This window comes from Polyodon spathula, chromosome 6 (genome assembly GCF_017654505.1).
Source record: "Polyodon spathula isolate WHYD16114869_AA chromosome 6, ASM1765450v1, whole genome shotgun sequence".
Classification (NCBI taxonomy): Eukaryota; Metazoa; Chordata; class Actinopteri; order Acipenseriformes; family Polyodontidae; genus Polyodon; species Polyodon spathula.
The window spans coordinates 29,558,764-29,584,868 of NC_054539.1; the positions used below are offsets into that span (position 1 = coordinate 29,558,764).

Genomic DNA, 26,105 nt, shown 5'->3' on the forward strand with positions numbered 1-26,105 from the left:
TTTTTTTGCTGGTAATTGGCCACTCAGTTTTATAGTTACTTTACATCTGTAACTGTAAACAGGATGGCAACCGATACTTCAAATTCTTTGAGGCAGCGCAGTGATTTCAGTTATGTGACAAGGCTCCAACTGTACATATCCAGCCAATATACGGACAGTTGGAACCTTGCTCGACCAATCACATTGCTTGTTTCACGTTGGATTTTATATATATATATATATATATATATATATATATATATATATATATATATATATATATATATATGTATATATATAATGTATAAAACATTATAAAGTATAGTAAATATTATGTGCTTCCCAGAAGGAATATACTGGCCCTTCAAAGGTCAACACTTTTTAGTTTACTCAGCTGACTTAAACAGTTATGCAACAATTTATGTTATCGCTCGAACAAAGTTTAAAAAAAAAAAAAAAAAAATAGATTCAAAAGGTGAAATAGTACAGAATAAAATAGAATTCAAGGATATGAATCAATGTTTGATTGTTTGTGTTATACCATAGTTTTTATGTGATCTTTAGAAAGAGGTTACTTGTCTAAACTACAATATCTTCAGGTTGTGTTACAATATTCAGTGTTTAACTACTCAAGTTTTTTAATATGAATTCTGGCTATAATACAGTTATAACAGGGGATTACCATAACATATTTTAAACTGTTTTTTTTTTAACAGTACTATCTCTGTTTAAAGCCCTTCCATTTATTTTAATTACTAGCACAGTGTGCAACTTTTATTAATCAGTGCAGCCTTTTTTCAACTTAAAACACTAAATTAGCTAACCCCATTAACACAGAATACTCCAAACAAGCTGTAATAGGAGAGGTAGTTACTGTGCAAATCGTATTGTGCATGTGGGTGCTCTAGAGCACATTTAAGCATGATTAGCCTCTTTGATCCAGCATTTGTCAGCCTCTTCCAGCTAATTTCCAGTGAGTTTTTTCAAAGCTGTACCTTCATTTTATTTATTTTTTGCACAGCTTAATTTTTCTCTAATGATGTCTTGGCACTCCATAATGCTTTTGATGCAGATAATATTTTTGTGGAAAATTATGATTTAAAAATTAACAGGACTTTGTATTTCTTTTAAGAAGTTTAGTGGGTTTCAATGCATATTACAATACTAGAAATGCCTGTTGGAGTTTGTTTAGCATACAGGCTTAGGCATCTGCTAAAAGCAGCGTTCTAATTATATAAAAGTAATTAAGTCTGCAGACTGTGTATTGCTGAATTATCATCTTCCCAATGTAAATAGTTGTTTTTTAAATTTTTGTTTTGAGTCTGAAGTCATCTTCGGAGCTTCAAAGACCAGATTATATTCAAGGTAAACAGTGCAAAGCCCAAACAACCCTACGGTTATATAAATTACATCTCTGTTACTATATGAAAGGCTTTCAGCTTTGACTTGAAGAGTATTGGGCTATATGGGGACTCAAGCAAATTAGTTTTACAGGCAAGGTTTACATTAGATGTTTCCCTCAATCTGGATTATAAAATTGTTTATAGCAACCAACTTGTGCAGGTATAGACTTGAGTGACTTTTTAAGCAATTGCCTGGAATAGGTTTCTACTTTTCGGTAGTAGACCGGTGGTTCTTAAACTGGGGGACGCGGACTGTATCCTGGGGGGCAGTTAGAAGGCTCAGGATTTTTTTTATTTTTTAGTAGGGGGTGGGGGGGTTGACAACAACAACTTTGTAGTAGAACTTTTCTTTTTTATGTTAAGCATTTGTGTGTTATTATTTATTTATTTATTTTACAACTGTTTAATTAAGTAACAGACACATTTTTTACGCTAGACTTGTTGAAAGTCTATAACAAAATGGTTGATTGTTATTGTTGATGTGGATAAGTATATTGCACGTTGTAGATATGACTGTTAATGTAGGCATTGTGCAAGACCACAGACAAGAGTAAGGGAGGCGCAGCCCAAAAATTGAGAATCACTGATGTACAGTGTTGTTGCATTGTAAAACACATGTTCAACATACTTCATAAAACTATTTAAATATATTGGTGGTCAGTTTTTAGATAAAAAGTTTCAGGGAATTTACCCTCATTAGTGTTCATTACCAATAGCTAAGGATACAGTTTTGGCACAGTGATTTTTAGTACTTCTCACGGGCGAATTGCAAGGGAAAAAAATTTATGGAAAGGTCACGGAAAGGCCACCAAATAATGTAGATTTAGCTACATCATCCTACACAACAGCTTTTAAACAGTACATCAAAACCAATAATAAAGAATTTTGCATTTGGCCAATGACAAGTTTAAATGTTACTTTAAAGTACAAAACTTTCACACCAAATATATATATTTTTTTTAATATAAGAATACAGTACGGTAAGATGCAGGCTTTCACACTGGCTGTGTAGCGAAACAGACGGTGTCTGAAATAAGCTGTGTTTCTGTTTCTCTGTGAGCGTCCGGCTTAGATGTACACACATACACACACACACATATAGAAAAATCTACATCAAATCAATATTTGGTGTGACCACCCTTTGCCTTCAAAACAGCATCAATTCTTCTAGGTACACTTGCACACAGTTTTTGAAGGAACTTGGCAGGTAGGTTGGCCCAAACATCTTGGAGAACTAAGTATAGTTCTTATGTGGATTTAGGCAGCCTCAGTTGCTTCTCGCTCTTCATGTAATCCCAGACAGACTCGACGATGTTGAGATCAGGGCTCTGTGGGGGCCATACCATCACTTCCAGGACTCCTTGTTCTTCTTTACGCAGAAGATAGTTCTTAATGACTTTTGCTGTATGTTTGGGTTCGTTGTCATGCTGCAGAATAAATTTGGGGCCAATCAGATGCCTCCCTGATGGTATTGCATGATGGATAAGTATCTGCCTGTACTTCTCAGGATTGAGGAGACCATTAATTCTGACCAAATCCCCAACTCCATTTGCAGAAGTGCAGCCCCAAACTTGCAAGGAACCTCCACCATGCTTCACTGTTGCCTGCAGACACTCATTCGTGTACCGCTCTCCAACCCTTCGGCAAACAAACTGCCTTTTGCTACAGCCAAATATTTCAAATTTTGACTCATCAGTCCAGAGCACCTGCTGCCATTTTTCTGCACCCCAGTTCCTGTGTTTTTGTGCATAGTTGAGTCGCTTGGCCTTGTTTCCACGTCAGAGGTATGGCTTTTTGGCCACAAGTCTTCAATGAAGGCCACTTCTGACCAGACTTCTCCGGACAGTAGATGGGTGTACCAGGGTCCCACTGTTTTCTGCCAATTCTGAGTTGATGGCACTGCTGGACATCTTCCGATTGCGAAGGGAAGTAAGCATGATGTGTTTTTCATCTGCTGCAGTAAGTTTCCTTGGCCGACCACTACGTCTACGGTCCTCAACCTTGCCCGTTTCTTTGTGCTTCTTCAAAAGAGCTTGGACAGCACATCTGGAAAACCCTGTCTGCCTTGAAATTTCTGCCTGGGAGAGACCTTGCTGATGCAGTATAACCTCCTTGTGTCCTGTTGCTGTGCTCCGTCTTGTCATGGTGTATGACTTTTGAAGGTAAACTGTCTTCAGCAACCTCACCTTGTTAGCTGAGTTTGGCTGTTCCTCACCCAGTTTTATTCCTCCTACACAGCTGTTTCTGTTTCAGTTAATGATTGTGTTTCAACCTACATATTGAATTGATGATCATTAGCACCTGTTTGGTATAATTGTTTAATCATACACCTGACTATATGCATACAAAATCCCTGATCCCTGTGCAAGTATACCTGAAAGAATTGATGCTGTTTTGAAGGCAAAGGGTGGTCACACCAAATATGGATTTGATTTAGATTTTTCTTCTGTTCACTCACTTTACATTTTGTTAATTGATAAATATAATCTATAAACATGTCTATTTTTGAAAGCATTCTTACTTTACAGCACACCTGCCTAAAACTTTTGCACAGTACTGTGTATATATATATATATATATATATATATATATATATATATACAGCTTTGGAAAAAATTAAGAGACCACTGCAAAATTATCAGTTTCTCTGGTTTTACTATTTATAGGTATGTGTTTGGGTAAAATGAACATTTTTGTTTTATTCTATAAACTACTAACAACATTTCTCCCAAATTACAAATAAAAATATTGTCATTTAGAGCATTTATTTGCAGAAAATGACAACTGGTCAAAATAACAAAAAAGATGCAGTGTTGTCAGACCTCGAATAATGCAAAGAAAATAAATTCATATTAATTTTTAAACAACACAGTATTAATGTTTTAACTTAGGAAGAGTTCAGAAATCAATATTTGGTGAAATAACCCTGATTTTCAAGCACAGCTTTCATGCGTCTTGGCATGCTCTCCACCAGTCTTTCACATTGATGTTGGGTGACTTTATGCCACGCGTGGCGCAAAAATTCAAGCAGCTCTGCTTTGTTTGATGGCTTCTGACCATCCATCTTCCTCTTGATCACATTCTAGAGGTTTTCAATGGGGTTCAGGTCTGGAGATTGGGCTGGCCATGACAGGGTCTTGATCTGGTGGTCCTCCATCCACACCTTGATTGACCTGGCTGTGTGGCATGGAGCATTGTCCTGCTGGAAAAACCAATCCTCAGAGTTGGGGAACATTGTCAGAGCAGAAGGAAGCAAGTTTTCTTCCAGGACAACCTTGTACTTTTAGCTACAGTTTGCAGAAAATAAAAAAGATGTTCAATGGCAGTCCTGAAGTAATTTGTTTAGCAATGTTTAATTTTAGAGAGAGCAAGTATTTATTTTCAGCAGACTACTTGGGTACTTGTATGAAAAAAAGTTAAGAAATAAAATGCAAGTATTATTATTTTTTTTCTTTTGAAGATGCAAGTCCATTTTGTTTAAAAAATTAAATTATCAAGTGCTGAATGTATGTTCATTTACATGCTTGTTTAGCTACAAAATACAAATCTCATTTTTTGACCTACATAGCTACACGTAAAAATGCTGCGTGCACACACAACCAAACAATTTACAGATACTTCCATATTAGTATGTTCACTGCATGACATACTGCATTTTTAAAGGAAATAAAGGTAGTGCCTAACCAAATGTGTTTTACCTCCATTTCCAAGATTTCACTGACTTTTGTTCAAATTCATGATTTTCATGATTTCTGTGACCTCCGTGACAAAATGATATCCTTAATAGCAAAATATTAACTTAATGCTTAAAATAAAACTTTTTTTTTGTTTTACTTCAATCAGACTTAAAGCTTAGATTCATCATTTTCAATGTGTTAAAAAATATAAAATAAATAATATTAATAATAATTAATCAGTTCACATAATATTATTGTTCTTTTTACCATTCAATACCATTGCCTGCTGGTCACCATATAGTACCACAGTAATACGGTTAGATTTTTTAGATTTTTTTTTTTTAAAGGAGGTTTCAAAATATGCAAAGTAGTACTTGCACATAGTCTTTGAAGTCTAGTGGTATATCAACTGAACTTATTCTTTGTTTCAGGTTTAAAGGCTAAGATAGCCTTACACGGTCCACACTGCCACCTGATCAGTCAGACTTTACTTAATGGGTTTGAATTAATAAAAATACTCAATTAAAATACAGGTAATAAAAGCAGTAAGTGGAACAGCTGGCTAACAGCACCTCTTCTGAGTTTTCTGGGACACTGGGACCACATTATTTTTTCTCTTTGGTGATGTCTATTCCATATGCACATTAGCATGGATTGCACTGTAATCTGTCTTGTGTGAGAACCACTTGCCTCAAGTGAATATGAATGCTGCAAAATGTTATTAAAGTGGCAGCTCTCTGTATTTTGCCTTATTTTTCTCTTTTATATTCACTTGTGCTTTATTTTAATACATGTATTTATTAGGAATATACCCAGCAACAGGGTTTGAATGTAGGCACCCATCTTGATTACATGTTTATCTCTTAAGAACTCATCTAATTTTAATGAATCTTGGTAAGGGTGCTCCTAACTTCAAATCTGGTGGGGTTTTTTTTTTTTTTTTTTTTTTTTTTGTCAAAATCCTGTGAAAATAACTCACTGTCATCAACTTTTCACAGTACTGATACACGAATGGCTGAGAGCTTGAACACTATACATTGGAAACTACTTGCCCAGTTTTGAATTCCTTACCCAATTTCTGTCATTCCATGAAAACAGTATGTTTGTCACATTGAATCACTGATATCAGACAAAAGCAGTGCATCTAAAACACAGAAGGTTTATTATCAGAAAAATCTGAGCTTGCCGTTTAGTCCAATGGTACATGTTCATGGTCCTTTTTTCTAGGAAGAATAAGTTGTTAAGTTGTGCACAGTTGCTCTGCATTAGGTCCATTATACATTTTTTTAAATGCTAAATTGAACAATATTACAGAAAGACACAGCTACCATTGAGTAATACAGTAATTGTAGCAGAACTGAATACTATGAACATATGGGTTCTGCAACTAGTACACAGTTTAAGTGTCCCTGTTTTCTTAAATGTTTAAAAAGTGTACCACCGCCATTTCCATACATAAACTGTTTAGATGGGGATTTTCAGTTTTATTAAAAACCCTGTCATGTGATGTTTGAGTCATAAAGCCTTTGGTCTTTTATCATCTGGAACGTTTCCGTACATGTCTTTCCAACCACAATGTAGGTTAAAGGATGTTCTAAGAAATCTGGATTGCGTTTCTGCTGTAACAACATTGTTACATTGCATCTAACAATGGTAGACAAATAAAATATCATAAACAGAAATAGGAAATGTACAGTAGAAAAGACATGTCCATCTACCAATTATACTGTACTTTAAAACATTTACTGTTAACATGCCAGGATTGTTTTTCTTGTTTTTGTTTGTCTGTCTTTTAATGAGCCAAGTTAATGCCCATTAGAATTGAAAGCTCAAACATACACAACTTTCAATGTTGGATAAATATACTTCATCTCAAAAACATGTTTTGAGTGCAATTTATTAAATCAACTTCCCTGTAATTAACAGTTGGCAATTTTCCTAGGTTACAATTATTTACACAGAACCCCTCACTTACAAACTGTAACTTCTTCATTTCACTCAACTATCCTTGTACACTATTCCAACTTTTTTTTTTTTTTTTTTTTTTTTTTTTTAATTATTAACCATTATATACACTAGCAATTGACCTTTTAGTACACACCCTCCTGAGTATCACCTTTCAAAGTAGACTAAGCCTCCTTCTTCCCTCTTTTATACATTAAATCTATCTATTTAAATTTAATATAGCAATTAAGAATAGTGTTTGCTATCAGCAGCAATACAGTAACCATAGCAGCAACTGTTACTGAATTAATAGCTCTAATTAATCTGCATTAACACATGTAGGCTATTTTTGCTAATACATTTTAGGCTCTAATGGTAACTTAAATACTTAAACTTACACAAATATACAAACCAACATTCAAATCCTAATTTAAAAAAAAAAATTTAATTACTGGTACATTTATTCTTTTACATGTTTTACATTTTTTAAATGGTAGATAGAAACAAACCATTTCAATACCCACAATGCAACATTGTTCACCGCTGGTAAGGTAAAGCACATGACCCAGTGATAGAAATAGTCTTTTCAGAAAAATATATATATATATATATATATATATATATATATATATATATATATATATATATATATATATATACACACACACACACATTCACTACATACATTGTGAGGTATGTATGTAAGACTCCTAGTGCTGATCACGACCTAATTTAGAACCCACCCCCACCCCCAACCCACCCCCACCTCACATGGGAACAGTCAAGATTTGATACTATGGTGGGCGAATCGAGCTTTAGCAGTTACAAAAAAGCCATATACTTTCATAAGTAAAAACCCTGTACCTTCTCTCTGGTTCCAGCTCCCTGGAAGTCTCTCTCCTAATGGAGCCCAGGGCTCTCCTTTTTTTTTTTATATGATGTGGCTACTACCAATTATCACCAATTATTCTATATAGGAGCAGCCACATTCTCACGTTTTTGGCAGGGACAGGAATTAACTCCATACCTGCCAACCACCACCAAAACACACACACACACACACACACACACACACACACACACACACACACACACTATTTACAGAAGTGCACACACCTGCAGAGACCTGTGATTGGTACAGGATGGCTGCTGTGGTACACGTCCTGTTGCGGCGACACTTGGCTTTTGTTGAGGAGAGACATGAACACGTTCAGAGGAGAAGGGCAAGACGAAGAACTTAGTCTACTTAGCCTCTGGTTCCTTTCAGACCACAGTTGGAATGTCTGGAGCGATAGCCCAATCCACCTTTTCCAGAGTGCTAGGCAAATTTCTGAATGTCATGCTAAGGATACTAGCATAACTGATATTGATTGAGGCTTTTTCAAATAGCATTGTTTCATGAGGTGGGTCTTACCTCTTGTCTCCTTTTCAGAAAACCTTTTCTTTTCCGTGCGTTTTTGGTTTTTTTTGCGTTTTTGGTCTTTTCGCGCTGTATGATAAATGTCATACAGTGACTACTGCTCTCTGTACTCCTAACTTTGCAAGTGTGGTCACTAAATAGGCCAATGCGCTCATTGAGACCTTTATTATCATAATTGCGGATCATTATGTGAGCATGTTGAGTAATTTGCATTGCTCTTAAGCTTACATAGGGCGCAGTGCAAAATAATTGCCTGGCTGCAATACAATTAAAATGTAGCATTTGCAATTCTTTGCACTGCGCCTATACTTACATCACCCCCAGGTACCTGCTTCTCTATTAACACATTTGTTTCAATTAAAAACCTGTGTCGAGTCGTTACTCTAAAAAGTTATAACAATAATGCTTTGCACTTCTCTAAAATAAAATAAAAACATAAAAAAAATATGTAAATATAAGAATAATGTACCTTTGAATGCCGGTGGCTGTGCCTTCTTTTTGTTTGGTATTATAATGTATTTATTTATTTTTTAAATATACTACATGTTATTTTAAAAATAAATTGATGCATGAAATATTAGTGGGGTTGGATTAGCAGTGAAAAAAAAAAAACGTTTGTAAAAGTGTTGTACACCATTGCAGGTAACGATTCCATTTGGATAGTGGTTTAGGACTGTCTCAGGCCACTGACAGTTTATTTTAAGTTTGAAACCATAGTACAGGAAACATGTAAACCATACATATACCAGATAGCTACTGTTTTGCCCTCTGGGATATCTACACTAAGGTGTGGTACAGTTCTAACACAGATTTCATCTGTTAAAATGTGTTTTAATGGTTATTTGGTCTTATTTTTAGATTCCATCATTTCTCTAATGCAAACAAGAACAGGAGACATGAGCTGATGCTTCACACATCATCCAAATTTGGACATGTTGACTATGGCACCAAACACTTCAGAGAGGAAAACCCAGAGAAACTGAAAGGAAAGAAGGTGAGTTGAAGTCCAGGTTTTTTTTTTTTTAGAAGCAAAAAAATAATAATCTAGCTGAAAGACATTTGCACCTGGAAGGCTGCATCAGTTGACCAGCCCTACACTGATGAAACACAATCAGTCTCAGCACCCTCCAAACCTTCCCAATTTTCAGGAAAATAGGGGCAAATATTCAAAGGTCTTGCGAATTTTCTCATCTTGCTCGCATCTCTGCTAGTGTTGCACATGTTCTGTGTTTAGAAGTCAAATCTGAAAGAGTTGCGGAGAAACTGCAATTATCACAGCACTGCGGAAATTAATAAATTAACATTAATTAACACAGGAAATCAACTGCAACTCTCTCTCAAGGTATATAACCATCACAACTTTTTGCAAAATGAAGACGCATTATTTGGGCGTGACGAGGCATAGCCCCAGAACCTCTTCAGCTGTGAATGTTAAAAATGTCATTAAATGTTTTGCTCTCAAATGCGTTTTCTTACAATTCTCAACACAGTTTTATCCATTCTGCAAGTTCTTGCATGCACTAAACAGAGACAGTCCACTGCCAGGGACGTTTAATTTTACCATTTATGTGCCATAAAGATGACACTGGCTGTGAAAGAAGGACTATGACTCTATTGTCATTTTCTATACACAAATGAAATAAGCTTACTTGATTTGAAAAACATCTTGAACGATACAAGCAAATTCTACTTGGTTTGATTGAATGAGTAATACACAACAAGCTTCAATATGAAAGCTGAACATTAATTTCAATAAATAACAAGTTTTTAATGAAAACAAATACTGTAGCCTACTTCACTAAAGTGAAAACTGACTTCTGTTATTTTTAAATACCACTGCTTCTGATTTTATACTACTGCTTAATAGCAGGAACAACATTTTATTTAGGGTTAGTGTTGAACTTAAACGCGTTCATGCCAGCCTGTACCCCAACCCCCACGCAGGAACATTAACTGCTAACTTCCCCTATTCATAAAATATATAAAAACAATAATAACGGTCTGGTTCTCTCTTTCCTTTTTTCAATGAATATAATTTAATTAATAGAGAATAAAAACAAACTAAGCTACAGCTATCTAGTCTAAACATGTATTTATTTATTTATTTATTTATTGCAATCGTTAGAGGTGTTTGACCCCCAAGACACGTAAGTGCCGCGACTATACAATCTGTAGGATCATAGCTAGATATTACTACACCATGGACCATGGGTCAGACCAATGTTTGTATAGGGTGCGTATCTTTTTTTTTTTTTTCCAGTGTCAGCCTTCTGGAGTCATCTGAATGCCTTTCTACTTTTTATTTAATTTTAAACTGTTTAAATGCCAAACCATAACAAAACATAGAATAATAGTGAATATATACAGAGCAAAAAAAGTGGATGGGCAAAATACATAGTTGTCCCCCACCAGAGAGGGGTTGGCACTGCCCCCTCTGCCCTACGAGTTACGTGCCTATGTACACATATATAATTTGTCCTGCTTTGCATATATGATGTAGAATACGTGATTATAAAATCTAATACTAGTACGTACAATACTCTTTCAAATAAATTTATGATTTTGAATGTGTGCTTCTTAAGAGCGGTATTATTGTCATTGCTTACGCCGTGGCACCTATTTATTTACAAATTAAACACTGCTAATTAGTATTGTTTAAAATAAAAACTAAAAAAAATAATTAAAAGTTTGAGTTTAATCAAAGTATTGTAGCGATCTTGGTTTAAGCAGGCAGGCGCATCACACAGTGCGAGGGAGGGCACGGACCCATGGGCCTCTGACACTAAAGCATAGCGCTGATACCGCTGTACAAAAGAGCTGACTCCTTTGCAAGGAGCGTATATCAAACTTATGTCTTTGTGTGTGATTACTTCACCTACCAGCCCTGCTGCTGCCTTCCCCTGTGCACGCTACATTCTCCCCTGCCAGCCTCAAGGCCACCCCCGACTTGCTCACCAGGCTACAATCCGACAAGTGCGTGCCTGGGTACCTGCATCTCACTGCTAACACCATTGTAGCAATCTCGGTTAACGCAGGCAAATATTGCCTAATTAATTAGATATAATAATAATAAAAAAAATAATAATAATTAAAAACTAAGAATTTACAACCAAGATTAACAAAAACTGATATATGTACAAATGTGTTTCTTAAAATTGGTCAATAATAGATTAATAGACAATTTGCCAAAATAGGGGGAAAAGAAACTGTAATACCTTATCCAGCTAGCATTTGAAAATTGACTTTTTTCTATTGCTATGGCTCTTTATTTTGGCTTGAGATGATTAACTATCATTATTTATCAAGTATGCCTGCTAATTGGGTTTTGTTGCTTTAAAATGTGGTGCTAGTGAACTAGAAAGAAAAAAAAAAAAACACTACAGTTTACAGTTAAACATTTTAATGGTTAAACCCATGTTGCAATGCCATTTGGCATTTAATTGTTACCTGTACTGCATGAAAACACTGAACACCCCAATGAATTAGTTTAGAGAAACTAAGCATATTGCACAGAACATGAAGTTGACCTTAACCGTATGCAGCCTTTGAAATGGGGTGGGATGTGGAAGCCATCATAGATTTAATGTAGCACATCGTCGACTGCAGAAACTTGGGTGTGACCGTGGACGCGCCTGTCCATTGCAGCCTGTGATTGAAACTGCTGTCAGCAGTATCCTGACAGTAATGAACATTCAGCTTAACGACCGTGATTATGATTATTATAATTGATGTGCGGTGTGTAGGGGATTATAAGTGGAAAACTTTACAATGGATTAAAAAAGCATTGGCTTAAGAGGTCATTGTACTTTTCCACCCAAAGCAGGATAAAATATACCTTAGCTGTGCACAATTACGTAGAGGCTATAATAATAACCAACATTTTAGTTCTGCTCCAAAAGCAAGTGCCCTGTAACGTAACATCCAAATGTACAGCATACCCAGTGAGGAGATGGGTTCCTCTGCAAAGCACCTCTTGCCATGGGTAAGCAGGTTAACTGCTCTTCTTGTCTTTGTAGTGGAGGCTGTGCTGAAAGTGTCACTGTGTCACAGTAGCCAATTTGCAAGCAGTTTTGAGTAATTTGACACAATGGCTTGGCTTGCAGCTAACAATAAAACTTGATATAAAAGTGCATATCCCCTGTGAGTGGTGTGACTACATAATAGCATTTTTAAAGCTTTTTTTTTTTTTTTAATTGATGCTTTTTTTTTTTTTTAAAAGAACAAATACTGGGTTAGTTGATACTGTACATAGTACACACACGGTTAGTTTAGAGAGATATTCAGATTTCTTATTTGCTGGGTTACATACTGTATATTGTTATGCTTATATTCTTGTGTGTGCCGTATGTGTTTTGTAATGAGTTGTGCATAACACAAGAGATGTAACACAAGTCAGTTCAGCCATGCATACACACAGGGTATAGAAAATTGATATGATATTGATTAAAATATTACTTCAAGTAAGATATGCTTGTGACCTTGTCAATAAGTAAATACAATTTAAAAATCAGAATTACCGTGGTGGTTCTGTTAACCCTAATCAAACTGTTCATCCCCTTTACATGTATTTACAACCCAGCTGTTCTACTGAACAGAATCCAAAGACTTGTAAAGCAACATTTAACACACATTTCTGCTTGGTATACTATATACTATATATTAGAAAGTGGATCACATATTTTCTTTAACCTGATTGGTCAATATGAGGTCCCTAATCTCTGGTAAAGGCCCTTGCATGGTATCTTTCAAACTGTTCCAAATCAATCTGCTGGAAAATACATAAATACGGTATTCCTTTATGTGCTTTACCTTTTTTCTGCTTGATGAAAAAAGTCTATGATCTAGTACATGCCCTCTGATATATGTTCAGTCTATCTATTTAAATTTAGTATAGCAAAAAATAAAGTAAAAAAAAAAAAAAAAGTGAAAATTGTGTTTGCTGTCAGCAGCAATACGGTAACTACAACAGCAACAGCAACTAGTCTCCGGTTTGAATGAAGAGTTCAAGAAATCAAACTGGATGCAGACAGCTTTACATCAGCTTATCACAACAACACATGAACTGTGCTCTCTTCTCTAAAAAAGCCAGGAGGCTTTGACTGGGAACACTTTACTGAACAAACAGCACAATCAGCATACACATACGGTAGGTAGCCTACTAGATATTTTGTATTACTTTTTTTTACTTTCACTAATACATTTTAGGACCTAATGGAAACTTACACAAACTTTCCATGAACCTTAAACCCTAATAAAAAAATACAAGGTTTTATTCTTTTACATGTTTTACATTTTTTAAGAGGTAGATGAAAACAAACAGTTCATAAACCAGGTTCACTTTTGTGCAAGATACCTGAATGGAAGAACGTGAAATGTTTTTTTGTTTAAAGTACTGTGGTAAAGTGTCCCGGCCAAGGCTAGTCTGCGCCGTTTAAATAGTAGACCCAGACACAAGGACTGCGTTTTAGTGCTTTTGCTCACTTATTATTCACACAGATCAAACAAATAAACAAAACAAAATGAAAGACTAGCTCCAAGTTGGAGCACTAACTAAACTTTGCACTGTATTAGCTATCAACTGGACGGCTAAGCCGTTTACCAGTTCAACAAAACATCACTTATAAACCATATAGGTACTAAATACCTTTTTTTTTTTTTCACAGTCTGAACACACAGGCTACTCAGGCTTCACACAGAGCCTGTCACACAGGCCTTAGCCTTCATGCAGACAGACTACAAACATTTTGACCTGCTTATACACACCTGCCTTGCTTGATCACTAGCAGGTGGGAGTTATTATTGAGCTACTTTTAAAATAAATATTATATAGAACTATAACTTACAATTCACTACTAAACTTTTATTTTAGTGCAGTCAGTCCCATATGTATAATATACCTAATTAGCTATGCATAACATAATTATTTTGCAAAAATATAATTTAAATGTATAAATTTATCTATATTCCTTGCACATGGTATCTTATACAAGTTGTAGTTAACTGCACCTGAAACCATATATGAACATCTAGTCCGTTATAGTTAAAATGTATGGTGAAAAATATATTTCAAAAGTTAATACACATGTCTCTAACTTGCTGGCAATTATGCACAAAAGGTTTGTAAGGGAATTAGTTATATATTTTATGAAACACTGATTTTCAACTTCAATTTCTCTGTGGGAAAGCTCTGTCCCTTGATGATGATCCAGGGCTTTGAAAAATAAATTGAATCTAAAGAGGAAATTAGATGGTACTTATTACACTGTCTAACTAGCAGTCCAGTGTCATTTGTCTGTCGCTTGATGAATGTCTTGCTTTCTCCTCCCTTCCTTGTTTAACAATGAGAGTTGCACATTTGTGGCACAGAAGGGAAACCTGCTTTTTAATGAGTCTGCTTTGCCCATCACTTTTTCATTGACTCAGAGAAAGATAATGATGGATATGGTGATTTCCAAGTACATTTCTGATTAAATTACAGACCCTTTTTTTTTTTTAACATTTACACTTGAAAAAAACTCTGAGGGATGATGTATTCATTGTTTAACATTTCTCAGCAGCTATCAGTATTTTTTTTTTTATTTTTTTTTATTTTAGTTGTCAAAGGAAAAGAATCTAGTGCCAAAAAGACGATTTTAAGAATGTGATGATTTTTCTTGCACACTTCTAGTAATATTAGTATCTGAACAGTGGTCAATATATTGCTTAAGAAAAAAAACAAAACTCCCTTATACAATGAATTGTTATAAAGCAGTGCTGGAAAATGCTTGCCGTGGTTTCTGTTACTTACACAACAACATGTAATACTTACACAACAACGATTACTTACACAACAGCATAAAATGAAGAAATAAGTCAACGATTGTGATAAATAAAATATTTTTACAAGATGGTTTGGAGACTGAATGTTGCTTAAGTGGTCTCATTCATTTATATTTTAGGGTTATATAATATCAAAGCAAATAGCCCACCCTTTGTTTCAAAAGTGCTTATTATTTATGGAAAGAATATAAGTATATAAATGAATACATGCTGTAGTCATATATGCACTGTTGGGTCAATCAAAACATTCTAGTGGTTTAGTCTACTTAAATCATACTAACTTAGACTTGCTATAAAATCCCAACAAAATGTTAACATTGACAGGACTTAAACTAATATTATCTGTCATTTTAAATATAAGTGGAATCCACAGTTCTGCTGTAAAATAGTGTACATTTGCAGGATAATCTACACTCAGCCATTGTGCTCTGCATATATGTTAATGATTAGTAGCCCACTTGATAAATCCCATCCAAACTGCAATTAATAAACTGCATACATTTGCATGGGGAACATTGAGAATATAATACACTAGATAAACAAATCAAAGATACATTTTTGTGAAACTACACAATTTGTTTCATTCTAATATCTATAGACTGAATACATAACCCCCCTCAGTCTACCTAGAGAAACAAGGATCAAAAATAAAAGTGCAAGTTTAAAAAAATGAAATGAAAGCATTGTTAAACACAATTTATGAAGAGGTATAAGCATAGCAGGCAAAACAATAATTTATAAATAAATACATAAATACATTTTAAAAAAGAGTAATTATGTAAATGTATTAGCATATGGCAAGCCAAATTATCATTTTGAGATATCTCAAATTAATGTACAGATCTCTATAAATATTTTAATGTATCTCTAAATCATTTCTAAATGTCTCTAAATATTTGAAAATATCTTCAAATATTTAAAGATATCTCAAAATGAATATTTAAAGATATCTCAAAAAGATATCTCTAAACGACTTCCTGATCATTTAGACATATCTTGAAATAACTTCCTGTCCATTTAGAGATATATCTAAATCATTTAGAAATATCTTGACATTGCAAGATATCTCTAAATGACTTCCTGTCAAAATGCTCTATGTTTTGCTCTAGGATTTGTCTATTTAGAGGTATCTGCAAATGAACAGGAAGTTATTTTGAGATATCTCTAAATGAACAGGAAGTTATTTTGAGATATCTTCAAATGATTTAGATATATATTTGAATGACCAGGAAGTCACATAGATATCTTCAAATGATTTAGAGATATCTTTAAAACCCTCATTTTAAGATATCTCTAAATGACAGTTTGGCATACTGTGCTAGCAAAATCCACATGGTTTCCATATTATTTAAAGGTACCTGTAAATCAATTTGACATATCTGTTTCATTTTCAGATCTCTAATTGATTTACAGATATCTTAAAAACTCCACAATTAAAGATATCTGTAATTCAGTTTGAGATACCTAAATATTTAAAGACGTCTTAAAATGGAATTTGAGATATCTCTAAAGTTATATTATGTTTAAAAACCCTTATTAAAATATATACATTAAGGTCAATATCATGGCTGATGTAATACAGTTATGTAACAAAGTTTAACAAATAAGTAACAACGTTTGCATGTGTACAACTGATATTAAAAAAGATGTGTATAACTCATATTAAACAAATATTGAGAAAAGGGAGACAAATCAGAACAAGCAGACTACCGTAGTCTCTAACTTTACAGAACTAACTTAATCCACTTAGTGTGAATGGTTTAGAACACTGCAGTCAGTACTGAACTTGATCTAGTTCATTTGATGAGCTAATCAACTTTTGGTACCCTGCAATTATCAACTGTACTAACATTTGTCCAAGCAAGTGGATCCAAATTACTTAATCCCACTGTTGGGACAGACTAAATTTGAAATTTGGTACGCTGCAATTGACCTGTTTAATACCAGTTTGTGTAGATACTGTACAATTTTGAGATTGGTACAATTTCAAAATGGGTTTGAGCAAGTACAGGGTTTGAAATTAGCACCCGTCCAGGCACCCATCCGCCAAACGTGGGTTGATTTGATCTGGGTTTTTTTTCTTTTTTTTGTGCTGAAGGACAACAGAAGTGGGTGTGCTGGAGGGTCAGAGGGAGGGGTGCAGATGCACTCACAACTTTTCTCTTGTTAACCTTTTATGTAACTTTTTACAATGTTTATGTATGAACATGGTAGATCTGCACTGTCTGCAATAATGTCATGAATCAACTGTTTCAACCAATTAGCATTGCATGTAGCAGCTGCCATGTAGTGGCTCAACCAATCGCACTAAGCATTGTCCTGCGGGGGCGGATTTTTATTGTTTCAACCTATCGACACCAAGCATTGCTCTGCAAGAGCATTTACTTTCCAATCGTCTCGTAGCAGTTGGTTTCGCTGTGATTTTTTTGTGCTCAATAAAATATTCTTTGTATCATCCAGCACCACATTTAAAAGAACCCTGAGTAAAGAATATGTTAACAGTTAACACATGTCAATATATCTATCAGTAAACAAGTGATATAACATTGCTGTGTTCCTTTTCATTTTTAAGCACCAATTCATGTTCGTACTTTGCATTTTTTTTGTGCTACTGTCTTCTCTGTCATGTACTATTTATTTAGTACATTGTAGTATTAAAAGTGTTTTAATTAACACATGAAACCTGAAATAGTCAATATTAATATGTAGCCATGGCATTAAGCCTCCAGTAGAACATATTGTATGTGCCTATTGCTGCTTTTCACAACCATGATTGAATTTACAGTAGCAACAACCACAATTTTAAATTATTTATTTATGTGCTTGTTGATTTGGCTACTTTAGTTCCTATATGTAATGTACTTCATGTTTTCTTTCCATGTGGTGATGACACAGCTGTGACATTCCACTACTGTTTATAGTTCCAAATATTTTGATGCTTGTCATTTTTTTTTTTTTTTTTTTTTTTTTTATTACTGCAAAAGTATTCTGCAGTGGAATGTATGCAACAGTTCAGTTTGTGAATATAGCTATTAATGAGACATGCTGAAAAGAATGATAGCATAAAATCTGATTTTTATTTCGGAAATTTTTTATAAAAAATACCTTGGGGGACATGTATCAAGCATTTGCGACTGCATTAAAGCCATAGCGCCGAGTTTACGCTGGCAAGTTAAGGCCGTGTTAGCACAGTCAAAATGCACTCTGCCATGCAATGTATTTTAAGGCGTGTCAAGCTTTAATTATATGCATGGACAAATAGTAGGTGGGGCTCATTTGTAACTGAAGTCTGTGATAATCAAATTAAATTTATGAAGTGACAGAACAGCAGAGCCGGCTGAAAAAGTCAGAAAGCAACTGATAGGAAAGTACATTTTGGCAGCAGTCATATAGGGGACCAGAAAATTCTCTGTATTTTTTTTACAAAATTCACAAATTACAATAAAAAAAAAATAATAATAATAATAATCTATTAACATTACATTCTACTGGTGTAATTTGCCTAAAACCAAGGCTGAAACATTTTAACATTTAGCCTAGCTACTGAGTCAACTATACATTGAGTCAATGTACATTGTAACTTGATTTGCTATTGAAACAATCTTTAAAAATGTAACAAACTTCTGCTGGAAACAAGTAATTTTAAAGTGGTCTGTGTTGGCTGCAAAAAAAAAAGTAACAAGCTGACACAATAGTTTTTTTTAAAAAAACAACCCTGAATGACAAATTCAGCAATATTTTCAAGTTTTGTAAACCTTTAAAACTTATGTTGACACATCAGTTAAAATGACTGTGTATTCATTCCCATAGCCGATTTTGCTGTCTCTAATCCCAAAATACAGGTATTAAACATGAGAGAAACATTAACTGCAAAACCTGAAATGACAAAACAGAAGCTTTTGTGTTTTTCTTTACACACACTGTACATTAATAGTATGTAGAAATGTCACTGTACAGTATGAGGAATTCACCAGTCATGAAGCCAGTATTTGTTTGACCCCATTGCCATAGTAATCCAATGCATGACATTGATGCTGGACTGTGTACAGCTACTGTAGCGCTGCTTCTACTTGATAAAAGGATGAAATGAACAGGGGAGCTGAAGAGTACAATAACGTAAAATACTGCCATGAAAATAAAATCCATATTTTTCATGGTAGGCAGTCAAATACACAATTTGGTTAATTAAGTTATCCTTTTCATTATGTATGTTTGGTTTACCCATTGTATAATAATAATAATAAGGGGAACATGCTTAGCCCCATACTGAAACTTGGTTAGTTTTGTATTTTTGTACTCTTTGACCTAGTCAACGGGCACAATTAACGTAATTTTTACATGTTCCAATATTTATATTTTAAAAGTAATGCAGTCAGACGTGGGGACAATCGCTGTGTAGTCTGCTATCCACTGCAATTAGTCTGTTAGTTAATGTAGACTTGATGAGGGACCCTCATCAACCTCCTCATGCTGACGACCAAAGGCCCATGTTTTGATGTTTGCATTATCACCACCAGTGCTAACAAATTGAAACACCAGGCTAATTATGGCAGCTAATGAAGTGCCTGCAGTGGTTATGGCTTGCCACAAAACCTTTCCTTCGGCTCAGATTAGAGTTTCATCAATCACTTTTTTAAACTGATGCAGAATTGCTTCTGCCCAGTGTCTGGCATTTTTAATGTTGCCTCTGTAATTGCATTTTTGCAACCACAGCTAAGGCTGTTTTTTTCCCCTTCCTTTTTAATTATTGCAGGTACGGGGCTAGTGCCATTTGGAAAATATAGTTTAAAATGATGTTGCAATACTGCCTTCTCTAGTTAATAATGTGCTGGATAATGCGCCACAATGATACGTGGGTGTATTCACATCTAAGTAGTATTTATAATGAGCAATAAATAAAAAACAGGAACTCTGAGTCAAGTTGCCCTCAAATAAAAATGTATTGCCACCCTGACTTGTGAATTTGCAAGTTTACAGCTGTTCTACTTTTATATTTAAACAGTTTTATTTATTTATTGCCAATTCTTAATGAAATTAACTTTAAGCCTTACGTTAAAACAAGTGCAATGGCTAAGGCAACAAACAATCGTAACACTATAAACAAAAAAACAAAGAAAAACACCAACAAAGAACTTATCATTAATTTGTCATTCTGAGTAGTTTCAGTAATTTTATTCCTCAGATAATTTCCCCTTGCACATGCTTCAAAATTGGGCTAAAATCCCCTTTTCTGTCTAATTGTATGACTAATTTTGTCTAAAAACTAAACTGATGAGTTCCAAGCATTTCCCCACACAGTTTAAAAGAGCAAACCCACGTTAAATTCTGCAGTCCTCAGTTTCTGCCAAGATTCTTATGATATGCAAGTTCCTTTTCAGTTGCAATGTGGAATCTGCATGATGCCTATGAGGATAAAACTATCTAAAATTATGGTAATCTTCTGTAGTCTAGGATTTGCTAATGACCATTGTCTTCAGAACTGCTCACCCAACTTGAAAACTTGCTTAGGCATAACTACAGGAATTGTTTCCATGTACAGTAGAACCTGTCATATCCGATTTAATTGGTTCTCGGGGTCCATCGGATATGTAAAAATATCGTACCTCGGGGGAAATCGGTGCATTATAAATTAACAATGTTAGTAGGTACAACACTGGGTCTAAAACAGCAAAGTATGGTACTACACATATACAATACAAAGAAAATCAGTGCAAATGATTGCAGAACAAATCACCGTACTTTGGTCTTTGGCAATAAACAAAACAGTATTCCAAAAACAGTTCTTACCGTGCTTTCTCACTCTATACGAAAGTAATCCGACATTTATTTTCTTTTTGCACCGTAAGTGGGTGTTAACTAGAAATAGTGTTTATAACCACAACAACAAAAGCCTACACAAACTGATTTTGGAGATTGCCAAAAAAAAAATGTTGTTTCAGCCTTTTATCAGTACAGTAAATTATATTAATCCATTACTTTCTTGTTTCTTGTTTTATTGAACATGGTTAAACTGGTCAGTTTGTTTTACGTGACGTGACAGCATATAAACAGTGAAACTGAATTCCCAAACACCATCTTTTTTTAATTATTATTATTATTTTTTTTTATCTCTTGCAGAATCCATTCTGTCCTGCTTAGAGCTGAATTTACTTTTAGACCCATGATAAAATGTGCATTGATCAGTTTCCATCTGTACAGTTCAGTTGGTAGCATCATATGTAAATGACGCCTGACATTCGTTAATAGAGGGTGTTGTATAAAGCCCCTTTCACACTGGCGTGCTCTACCAGGTTCAGGAGCCGGTGTCATGCGGGTTGGCTACTCGATTTCACACTGCTTTTCATATGACAGGGTTGACCTTGGTGACAGACGCAAGTACACAATGCATGTATCGGTGCCCCTTAAGCAGCTTCTCTGGATTGAACCATCGGCTCAAATGTTGATCAGAGCACATGTTTCTTCATCCATGCTGCAATCTAGCTCATGTTGTGTCTCAAGCAACAAAAATATGGCTAAACAGAAATGTTCCTTGTGGAAGTGAAACCTTCACTCAGACGTGGTTGTTTGTTATTTCGTCACCTTACGAACGGCCATCATACATTTTGTCTCGCTCAACCCGGCTCAAAGTGTGTCAACCCACATCCTGAGGTACGATCCAGGTCCGTGGTGTCAATCTACGTGGGATTGTGACCCGGGTAGCAGTGAAATTGTGAAAGGGGCTTTACAGGATCGGATGTGATAGGTTCTACTATACTGTAAATGTATAATACAGTACTGATAGTGGTGACATGGTTTTTCATAAGAGCTCTATTATGTAATTAGTATTATTGGGGGAGGATATGTACTGTATGTTTCTAAGACTTTAATGTTAGAGATCCTAAATTAAGAAACAACCCACATTCTTCCTGTCTCTATTTTAAAAACATAAAGTATTTTCACACAAAAAATTGCATCAACACTCTGTAAATTCTGTATTGCTGTAACTTTAAGCAAAGTCCCACATTTAATCTATCCAGATCTAGTATCTCTAGCAACAGAACAGAATCCTGCACGCATACTGGATGACAAAAATAAAAAAAGGAAAATCCTGCTTAAGGCAACACATGAATATTATTCATTATATGAAAATGGCTTGGCTGATAAATGAGACAGCTAAATGTTGTGGATAGAGCTAAGACTAGAGTGTAATGAATACCTTAGAGCTCCAACTATAAAATCTTACTGTAATCATTACATACGGATTGCAAAGTTAATCTGTACAGTGGAACAATTTCTACTTTTCAGGCAAATCTGGTCAGTTTTTTCATTATTAGAACAAATGCAGTGTAGTCAACATTGAGGTCAACAGTAGATGCAAAGCCCTCGTCTGTTGTTTTAATTTTGAAGCAGTATAATTGTGTTAACATTTTTCAAGCAATAAACCAAAAAACATGTGTTTATTTGAATATATACAAATGCTGAAGAACGATGCATTATTCTCCATGATAATATTGATAATATTGATGTCAATGGAATATGCAGTTTAGCTAATGTAAATCCCGTTTTGTAAATTTCGAGAGGCATGAGAACTCGTGAAATGAATGGCTGCCAAAACGGTATTGTACTAATAGTACTGTAATGCAATGCAATATCTAAAAACCAGAAGTAATTTCAGCCAAGTGGCTGATGAAAGTTGATGCTGAACTCTTTGTGGAAACAAATGTTATGGTACATGGCTTCAGAAGTGCTGAAATCAGTGATGCTGTTCATATCCAGGACAATGTCACAGATATTCAAGGTGAAAAAGAAATTGCAAATGCAGAGTACGTAACGTTGTACTGTAATGGTCTGATTAAATGAAAAACTAACCTGTGGTCAGTACAAACCAACTTATTTTTAATTGAGCACAAAATCATCCATGTTACTGTAGTTACACACTGAAGATCAGGTCACTATAGAAGGCCATCTTCTACAATTAAATAACCACAAGTTATAAATTGATCATACAGGAAATTAAACTAAATCCAACAAAATACACTACAGTAAATGTGGACCAATGCACAAAAAGTTAAACGGAAATTTTCAAATCACTAACAAATAACAGAAACTATGGCTTAAACTCATGAAACACAGGCAACTTTTTGAGCAACTTGTATAGGGCTCATTTTCAAGTAATTTTCACAAAGAGCTTATATCAAGATTTTTGTTTAGATGTTGTGGCTTCAACTATTCACTTGTACCCATCAAGAAGTTGGTTCATAAGTTGCCAGAAAATGTTGCCTAGTATTTCATGGATCTTAGGCTGCATTTTTTTTTCCATGGTTATTGCCGAGTACTATGTTTCCCCCATGAAAATTCCAATTTCTGAAAGAATAGTGTAAATATACATATTGAAAATAAATACAGCAAATGTTTGCCTTAGTGACACACTACCTGTTACACTGCATTTAGGAAGCTGGTTTAAATGCCTGATTAAAAACGTACACACATATTTCCCATGTTTCTTTGTGACAACTCCCCTTCCCTCACTCACTGTGATTTCTACATAAAACAGTACCCCTCCTCCGAAGTGTGAATCACTGCGTGATTAAGGCATCACAAAGCAGCATACCCAGTTCCCAACACAATATGACGAATCACTTTGGTTTTAAAGAAATGATACAGTAAGGTAATATTAAAAATAAGAATAGGCAATTATGGCTGCTAATCAAGTGTCCGTCCCAAAATGTCTTATTAATGATGGTTTTCCAACAGTTCTCCAACTGTTTTTGATTCATCAAAACCTTCTTTCATGTTTTCGACTGCCGTGTGACATCGGTTCATCTAAAAAATGGCTTCTACCAAACTTTTGCCCTACTTATATACTGTACATTGACTACAACAATTGGAAACTGCAAGTGATTCAGTACATGTTTTAGGAGTAAATAAGGACCATTTTTACAGTCAGAGTTAACACTGCCATTTCTAAAACAATGGCACAGCTCACATCCTTGTATTTTGTATAGGTTTATGACCAGGTTCCATATGACGCTGTGATGGCAAATATAATTTAAGTAGTCTGCTATTGTATGTTGCACTGGAAGAATAATGTACAACATACTGCTGGTTAATTTTTCAATCTGGGGAGTGGGTGAAATACGGACCTATACAAAACTGCCTGGACAGGGCACTGAAACGTCTTGAAAACTATACCACCCAATTACGCAGTCACTGTAGTCTATATATTAAAAAGAGTTTTTTTAATCAGTCATAGAACAAGACAAACCTGCCGGGACGGGGCACTAAATCAATGAAAACTACAATTAAAAAAAAAAAAAAACTCCATGAAAACTCTTATGATGATTTTTTTTTTTTTTAATATGTATATTATAGAGAGAGAGTAGTCGGGTGGTATAATTTTAAATAGGATTCACATTGTTTTAGTGTCCCTTCGGGCAGTTTTATCTTGGTCCAGCTTTAGCCCACTCACTCCCTTCTGTTTGCTTCTTTTTCATTCCGTTCAAGCATTTAGCATTTTAATAGGAGCTATACAACCACTGAGCACATAGCCATAATCTGCCTGATGGCCTTACATAGTGTATAGCTTTGGCCAATATCTTCCACAAAAATATTAAAAAAAATATTCCACTGTATCCCCATTGCTGGGTTTGTTCATCCCCAGCTGGTGAAAGTAACACATTTACAAATGAGATCTGAAAACATGACTGATGTAATTTAAATATCTAATATCCTATAAATATTTAGTTATCCTATAACTAAATCGTGGTCTAGAAAAATATAATATTCTTTGTTGTATTTTAAATACATTATTATAATAATTTTGTAATAAAGCTTAATATGTGGCAAATATATGAAAGGGGCTTTCTTTTAGTGTTACTACATGCTGTATTTACCATTAGGTCATTCTTATCAAGAGTTATGAGAGTGGGTGGTATGTGGAAAAACAGAAAATTTTTTGACACTTGCACTGGAGTTTTGTTCGGTGCACTTTTATGAAGCAGCCAACGAACAAATACTAAAACCATAACAAAAAGATGCCCAACTGGGTCACTAAATGATACACTTCGTAGGAGGATGTCTGGATGCGTTAAAACAAACCACAAAAACACACAGAGCTTTCACAATGCAGCACTTTGCTGTCCCCTTTTCTAACAAGAGCTTGTCCCCCCTTTATATATGTACAACTGGGCTAGTTCAATGAGGTAATGAAGCATTTGATTAGGCCATGCCATTTTTACTACCAGCTAGACTGTCCTGTCCAATCAGTGTCTACCACCCCATTAATTGTTCCAATTCTAATCTTGGAGAAACTGTGAATAATTGGTGATGCAGGGTAAATACATAAACCCTATATCTGGCATATATAAAAATAAAACACAAAAACAAATCTACAACATTTTGTTATTTATACAGGTCCTATATCTGGATTGTTTAGAGCAGGGGTTGTCAAACTCGGTCCTGGGGACCCCCTGTGTCTGCTTGTTTTCATTCCAACTGAGATCGTATGAGCTGGTCAACTTGCCCACTCCAAAAACCTGGGCATGGCAACTTCGTGGGCTTTATTCCAGGTTGCATCTGTCAAGGACATTTGCAGTGCAGCGGTGTGGCGCATTCCCCATACCTTTACTAGGTTCTACAGACTTAGGTCATGGATCCTCAAAACCTTGGTTTTCGAACTAGTGTTAAGGCTGCTTCTCAGTTGACCCTTACAACACAGGCATAGAGATGAGTTTCTCCTTTGTTTTTTTAGCCCTAGGTACTTGTTACTAGGGTTCCGAATGGTAACACACAAGGCGGCCCCGGCTTAGCCTTGTAGCATTCAGGTCGGGCTTAGGTATTGTATCCCATTGGGAAATGGTTACATTTTGTACTTCAAAGGGAATG

General features: G+C 35.1%; 1 protein-coding gene across 2 annotated transcripts in view; it reads left to right on the forward strand.

Moving 5' to 3' along the window:
• The window catches only part of spata17 (spermatogenesis associated 17), a 137,496-nt gene that overhangs the window by 99,023 nt on the left and 12,368 nt on the right, over positions 1-26,105 (forward strand). The window contains exon 9 of one of the 2 annotated variants that reach the window (XM_041251573.1): positions 9,282-9,417. In XM_041251573.1, the coding sequence (XP_041107507.1) occupies positions 9,282-9,417 (136 nt within the window). Of the gene's footprint in view, positions 1-9,281; positions 9,418-26,105 lie in introns of those variants that run through there. The other variant, XM_041251574.1, reaches the window with a different exon arrangement.